Source organism: Symphodus melops (assembly GCF_947650265.1).
Source record: "Symphodus melops genome assembly, chromosome: 13".
NCBI classification, from domain to species: Eukaryota; Metazoa; Chordata; class Actinopteri; order Labriformes; family Labridae; genus Symphodus; species Symphodus melops.
In genome coordinates this window covers 23,864,362-23,871,498 of record NC_136703.1, presented here as the reverse complement: position 1 = coordinate 23,871,498, position 7,137 = coordinate 23,864,362, and the positions used below count along the sequence as shown (strand labels likewise).

At 39.8% G+C, this 7,137-nt stretch overlaps 1 protein-coding gene across 1 annotated transcript; it reads right to left on the bottom strand.

The window, feature by feature from the left end:
* Positions 1-3,066: 3,066 nt before the first annotated feature.
* On the bottom strand, positions 3,067-6,646 carry cbln4 (cerebellin 4 precursor). Its single transcript, XM_079358628.1, has 3 exons — positions 5,919-6,646; positions 4,575-4,691; positions 3,067-3,667 (listed from the first exon to the last, which is right to left on the bottom strand). The coding sequence occupies exons 1-3, from the start codon at positions 6,183-6,185 to the stop codon at positions 3,470-3,472; spliced, it is 582 nt and encodes a 193-aa protein (XP_079214754.1). The 5' UTR covers positions 6,186-6,646; the 3' UTR covers positions 3,067-3,469.
* Between the last annotated feature and the right edge of the window lie 491 nt (positions 6,647-7,137).

Genomic DNA, 7,137 nt, shown 5'->3' with positions numbered 1-7,137 from the left:
TCTGTCCTAGAAGTTTGATTTGCATAAATAACTTCAGTTTTAAATCTTCACAAGAATGTTTGAGCTGCTTTCATTTCTGCTTTTCCCTCTTTATTCGCACTAAAATACAGGGGAAAAAAACTTCCATCAAACATTCTCCTGGTTATGAAAAAAAAAAATGTCAAAACTGCCAAGGACAGCTTATCAATCACTGACAAATGCATGTTCGCAAAATGTTCAGTTGGATCAAAGAAAGGGAACATCCAGAACACCTCAGAGAAGATGCAGATCATTACTTCAGAGAGAAACAACGATTCAAATGAGCTCGAGAGAAAAAGCCTCAGCCAGCTTTTAAGTTGATTCGAACAACGCAAAGCGCACACGGCGCACACGCTGCAGAGAGGATGACAGTAACGCAGCTGTGCAGACATGAAGGGAAGAGCCGTCACATTGAGCAACAATTAAAGACTTTATTAATTCATCAGGTATCCGAGGCTGCGCTGTGGACGCTGTTTACGCTCGCAAGCTGTGACAGGTATTTATCTATCGTCAGTCATGTTTCTCAGAAGCCCATTAAACTTTATTAAGGTCCACAAAATGAACAAATCCACCACTGCAGGGTGTGGTACACTTACACAGGTTTAAATTACATTCATTTCCTGCTCATCTTCAACAGCATAGACCGTCTTTGAAGAAACGTAATTCTGCCTGAATTATGTTTTTAACATAAAACTCATTTTAGATTGATGCATTTGCACATTGTGTCTGCTCTCTTCATCTCCTAAGTCGTGCACTCTGTGGCAATGAAAGCATTATTAACACTTTTTATGGTTCATGTAGGCACTCAGTAATTTGTTAAGGTCAGCGAAAAAGATAAATATGAATTTGTATAAAGGCATTAGTGACTTCAGGCACCGTTTGCTGTTTAAAATGTAACCCACATTGAAATATTTCCAGAAGCTCAGACCTGCAAACGTGGATTGTTCTGCCAGTTTAGGGGAGCGTAAACAGTCATTTCATTTCAGCAAACACACATCCAGCGTATTCAAAGCAGCATTATTATTGGTGTTGGTCCAATTTGAACTCCAATATTGTGTTTTTCTGTGAGATTTGGACTCCATTTATTTCTGAAAAAAAAAAAAAAAAAAACATCTTTCTCTTCAGCTGCCAAATGCTCACAAGCAAGTCATCTCCTTTCTATCGTGCTGCATGAATATAGACATTTCTTGCTGAGTCTGTTGTAACCTAAAACCTAAAAAAAGATATTCTGATGAACTTGAGAAAAGGTACATATCACCAAAACAATGTCATATAACATTTAAATGTTCTGGTTAATTGACGTGTATATAAATAATTCACTGTTGGTTCCTCAGTGTGAGAAACACCATCACACAAGGAAAGTCGGGTTAGCAATTGTTACCATAACGTTTGTATTATAGCCACTCACATGTCACTGCACAGTCTCACAGACTGAACTCAGGACTCTGAGTTGAGGCTCTATTTTGTTCAGAGAAAAATTGAAAATGAAAATATTACTTATGAACTTAACCCAGGCGAGAATTACGTTTCCCCTCGAAACATGTTCTGGTAAAAACAAACCTGACAAAATGAAAGACAGGATGATGGATGAATCGACCTTTACAATTCATGAAAAGAATACAATCGGAATAAGCAGTGAGCTTCAAATTAAAAGACATTAGATGAAATCTGACCTCATTTCCTGGTTGGCCTCCGATGACATTTAAACAACCTTCATTTGTTTCTGATAATAATAAAAAATCTCTCCAGACTTGCTTTGAGTCTCTCTGTGGTTGTTTTGTAAAAGTATTTAAGCTAATGCCAAAAGTAAGTATTTGTTTGCTGCAACTTTTATCATTCCTTTAAATCATTTGTGTCTCTATTCAGTATTTCTTTTTAGTCTTTGGACGCACTTGGTCCTTTTAAATATCAACTTAGTTGTTTCTGGGATTTTTTTTATCGGCATCAGGTGACTTTGTGGTTGTTTTCCAACTTCAATAAATCTTTATTTGAAGAGCACCAATTTATAACACGTTATCTCAAGAAACTTTACAAAAAGTATTATTAACCTTTGTTGTATTATTTACAAAGACCCAACATCAATTCATCATGAGCACTTAGAAACATTGAGCAAAGTTACAGTGACAATGACAAACTTCCTTTAAGAGGCAGAAACCAGACTCACAGCGAACAGCCATCTGCCGACCTTACTAATATGTGCTCGTTGGACATTTCTCTGAATTCGATTGGTCGATAGTTATAGATCTTTGTGGTTGTTTCAGATTCTCTGCAGTGATGTTGCGTCTCTTTGTCTTTAAAAAATGTTTCATAACTTTGTTTTGAGCATCTTTGTGGTTGTTTTTACTAACATGTTACAGGTGGTCAAGGCCACCCATGGGGGGGGGGGGGGGGGGGGGAGGGGCCTTCCCGGGACCCTGCTGCATGAGGGCCCCATGACATTTAGCAAAGACATAACCCATCGTAAATTTAAGACATGACAACACAATAAATACTCCCCCTTTTCTTATTCACAAATAAAAGAGTTAACCATCAAGTTTGTGATGTTAACGTCATGGGCTGCACAGTTGAACTTCAAGGTTTGTCGGACTTTGTACACCCAGTCCAGGAGCTGGACAAAAAACAACAACGGCAAACAATACAGGAGGCTTGAGCATTTCACCCCAAGGCAACAATAACTTATTAACAAACTTTTTATTCAGCTCCAAAAAGCTGATTGGATCCAGGCCCAGGATGTGGATGTTAGCCAGGAGGCTAGCTCAGCCGCTACTGATCCAATACGCATGCACTGATATGAATAAATGGCATGTGGTTGTCAGAGAGCCCCTGTAACATGGATCCATTTATGCCTCTGACCGTTAAACACGATTTGTGATTGGTGTTAATCTCCCTTTTAATCAATTTAAACACGTTTGTTAGGCAGCTTACATTAAAATAGTTTGGATTATCAGTGACCTAAACCACTATAATCCCTCTTTGTTCACCTGAAACAATAAGAGAAAACATCCTTAGCATGTAGCATTGAAAACACTTCAGTGATGACAAGTCACACAAGTAACACAAGCATTTTATAGTTTACTCCCAAAAAGCAGATGAACTTGAATGCAACAGCTGTCATGAAAAAAAAAGTAGAAGTTATTCCAACCAGTCAAGGTTTGAAAAGTACTTTTGGGATGTGTCGGTGCTCCTCTCTGAGGCTCTTTGAGTGACAGGAACATATAGTAGCGATAGGGAACATTTCAAGTCTCTTTCATCTGGACGGGGAGCTCAGCACTTCCAGATATGTGACCATTTCCAAAGTCTCATTTCCCCTCCGATCAGATATATTTTTCATCTATAATTTCTCAACCACTCAGTAAGATCCAGCGGACGCAGCAGCAATGTTTTGATTATACAGTGACAACACATCATGAAGAAGTCATTAAGCTTACAATCTTTTTTTTTTTTTTTTTTTTTACAGTGGGAACACAAGAAAGCCAGAAAAGGTTGAGTATTGCCATCCACCAACGAGGTTTCCTTTCTCCAGCTTCAGGTAAACTTTGTCCTCTTTGTCTAGATAAAGCAAAACTCCATTGGTGGCCGCTTCGCGTGTTACGTCTTTGTCCCCCGCGAAAGCAGAGATGACGGGTTTCCCATTTAACATCAGGTTCACCTAGACAACAGAAACAGCAGTTAGCAGCAGTAAAGAAGAAAGACAGGTCCAAGTAAACTACAAATCATTTGGAGTACAAGAACAAGGGTTGAAATTAAACGTGTCGTATCTTAATAGAAAAAAGAAGTCAACGACCTCCAACAAGCTCTGGTGTCATCAATTAAACAATAAGTTTCTATTTAGGGACTGTACATAAATGAATTGGGAGGACAGTAAATGTAAAGAAATAAGCTCAAATTAAAATCTTGTTTTTCTTTTCTTATAACAGTGTAAAGAGATCTGCTGTGACGTTTTTGCACAGTTTTATATTTTGTCTTTTTCCACTGATGCTTTGTTTGATTGTTACATCATTTCTTATACTATCCCTTATCCCTTTCCTTTATTTACTTTTTTTTTTCAATCTTAACACTAAGATCATGTTTCTGATATATTACAGGATGTTTGTGTATCTTGTTATTAATGAATATGAATGAAAAAAAAAAAAAAAATACAAGCAGTACAAAATCCTTCCTCTTACACAACAACAGATGACCAAAAAAGAAAATAGAACAAACACTCACGTTAGGACAAGTGAGTAAAGCTTTTGGATCAAGATTTGTAAAAGTGGGTTTGGAGAAATGACCCAACACACATCTGTACTTCAATAACTAATGGGAGATCAATACAAAGACAATCAAGACATTTTGAAAACTGTTGTCACATTTAAAGGTTGAATGTTGCCTGTGGAGTTAGCTCTATCATTTTAAATAATTGTGTTGCATCTTTAGGTTAAATTTAATACGAGGCATGTTACACCCCTCCAACCGCCTCTCCCCTGCATTGATCATTTCTGTACAGTCCCTTCAAAAAAAAAAAACTTGACCCCAGTCCAACACAGCTCAGTAAAAGTAAAGAACGGTAAGGGTACCTGTATGGTCTGGCTCTGGTACACTTTGATGACGTGGAAGTTAAAGCTGTAGACTCCTTTTCTCGGGGACAAAAATACTGATTCAAACGTGAAGTAGTTTCCTATATTCACCAGAATCTATGAGAGAAAAATAAACATTATGACTTTCTTATCTTTATTTAACCGCATTTTCAAAGACCTGCAATTCAATGAACTCTTAAATATTAAATAAGCAGCACACACAGGGAATCAGTGCTGTGGCTACCAGACTCTCTTCAGCTCAGACACAAACTCAGTGTGACACACTTCAAATATTCAATTCACCCTGCTTCTCCATGGAGCTCACCCAGCATTTAAACCTTCTGCTCGACAACAAACCGAAGTGATACTTGATGACATTTTTAACCTTTTCTTACTCTGCGTCTTTCACATGACATGTGATAACCTCAGGCTCCTGATGAATAAACACGTTCTTCCCCCTTTTTTTTTTTTTTTTTAGCATGCTTGAAAAGATCCTCCCTGAATATGTCAGCCTGCATTGCACTCAAGGTTGTCTCAACAGTGTCCCTCAAAGGTTTTAAAGCAGCCTATAGTCATATGAGACGTGTAGTATTAATTGTGAGTGCTGCAGAAAATGAACTTCCGTGCTAAATGATTGATGGACGAGGCCATGCTCCTCCTCAGCACCTGCACAGTCTTTACACTTGTAGCCCACCTGTGAAGAGACACCTCTGCAGGATCAAGCAGGACCTTTTGACAAAACGTTGCTTTCATAGCAACAGCCTGCACATGAGCCACACCAATCAGATCACTTTGCAGAGTGTTGTGGCAGCGAAAAGATCTCGTTATGTAATGTAAATGAGAGGGCAGCGGATCAGTGGATTGCTTTTTTGTTACAAACACCTTTTGCGCTGCCCACTTGCTGTATGACTAACCACATTCTGCTTGTTTGTGTGTTTTGTGATTTGTTTGGGTGCACTGATGCAAGGTGAGGGCGTGTGTGTATGTGGCGCGTGTTCGATGCGCGTGCGCAAGCGTGGTGGGATAGCTTGAGGCGATCTGATGAATGCGTGTGCAGGCTTTGCAGGGTGCCTGCTCCAAGACATAATCCAGCCACTTCTCATCCTGCCTGCGTGTGATATGTGCACTTCTTTTACAGAAGCTACATGCTGACTGCTACTAGAGTCAAACTTAGTGACACTTTATTCCGCAGAACAGATCAAAACTGAGCTGAAGATTGGAGATAAAGGTCATGCTGATCAAGCAGAAAATACAAATAACAGCAAAAATTGGATGCAAAGTATGATCAAAAGCAAATTAAAATACTTTTTTTGACGTTTCTAATGTTCATAAAATCGTCTTAACCTGATCGAAGTAGATTATTCTGGTTTTGTTGCTCATCTCTGACGGCTCGTGGTTGTTGCTCCGGACTGCAGAGAAAGCCACCTTGGAGTTGGCGGCGCGCACCGAGATGCCGAGCGGAGAGGAAGAAGCCTTCCAGTCCGTGGCCGGGTTCGAGTCGCACACCACGAGGCATTTCCCCTCCAGGACGATCGGCTCCGTGTCATTCTGAGCTCTCGCCACCTCAGAGATCACAGCCCAGCTGAGCACCAGTATGAAGGAGTTCACCATGGCTCTCTTTCTTTCGCTCACTCTCTCTCTCTCTGTGACAGCTGTGGCAGCGAAGATCCAAAAAGAGAGACCGACTCCTGCACCACACAAGTTTCCGAGTCCCTCCGCTGGTCTCCCCCCCGCCGCAGATGCGTCTGACGCTGTGAAAATATTTCTTAATGCATCCAAATGAAAGCCATATCCGAGAGAGAGAGGGAGAAAACAAAAGCAGAATCCGGTTTAAGTTTAATCTTATTTCCTCTGCGAAGAAACACAGAGATCACCGATTGCGTCTCATTTTCAGGTCGACTTAAACAAAAACGCGAGAGAAAGTAGAAAATGTTGAATGATTTAGAAAAGACTGCTCCAGTCTGAAAGGCAAATCTATCGATAAATCGTCCATAACCCTCACTCCCACTCCGAATCAAGCGTCTGACAGCAGCTGTTCCCCGCAGTGATGTGCTGCGTATGTGCGCGCAAAGCCATCCACTTTTACGCACGCACATGTGGTGGAAGTTATAATTAACGGTCCCTACGTGATTTGCAGAAAGCTTATGTTTCCCTAATTCCTTTTAAAATAGCCTCCAACTTAAATATACATTCAGTAATTGGCTTGATAATTCTATTCGAGACATGCAGTAGATGTAGAATAATGTCATTTTATCATTTTTTCTGATGTCATTTTTTTCTGGGAGCAAATACATAAAATAATTATTTTCAAACATATTTCTGGAGATTGTTCAGTGTGTATGACTTTAATCTGAAAGTCCAGAGCTGAAAACAAGCTTTTGAGCAAGAGTTTTTTGTTTTTTTTCCTGCCTCAAAAAAAAAGTCCACTCTAGCATCAGGTTTAATACAGTGACTCATACTCATCTCATTGCACAGGTGGGCTGAAAATCTTTCAGGTTTCAATTCCACAGAGGTCAATGATGGGACCTGTCTTATGGTTGTACTGGTGACAACATCTCTCTCT

Coding starts and splice junctions, on each gene's coding strand:
- cbln4 (XM_079358628.1), bottom strand. CDS start 6,185: ATGGTGAACTCCTTCATACTGGTGCTCAGCTGGGCTGTGATCTCTGAG. Junction 4,692..5,918: donor GAATAATCTACTTCGATCAG/GTTAAGACGATT, acceptor TTTCTCTCATAG/ATTCTGGTGAATATAGGAAA. Junction 3,668..4,574: donor ACCAGAGCCAGACCATACAG/GTACCCTTACCG, acceptor TCTGTTGTCTAG/GTGAACCTGATGTTAAATGG.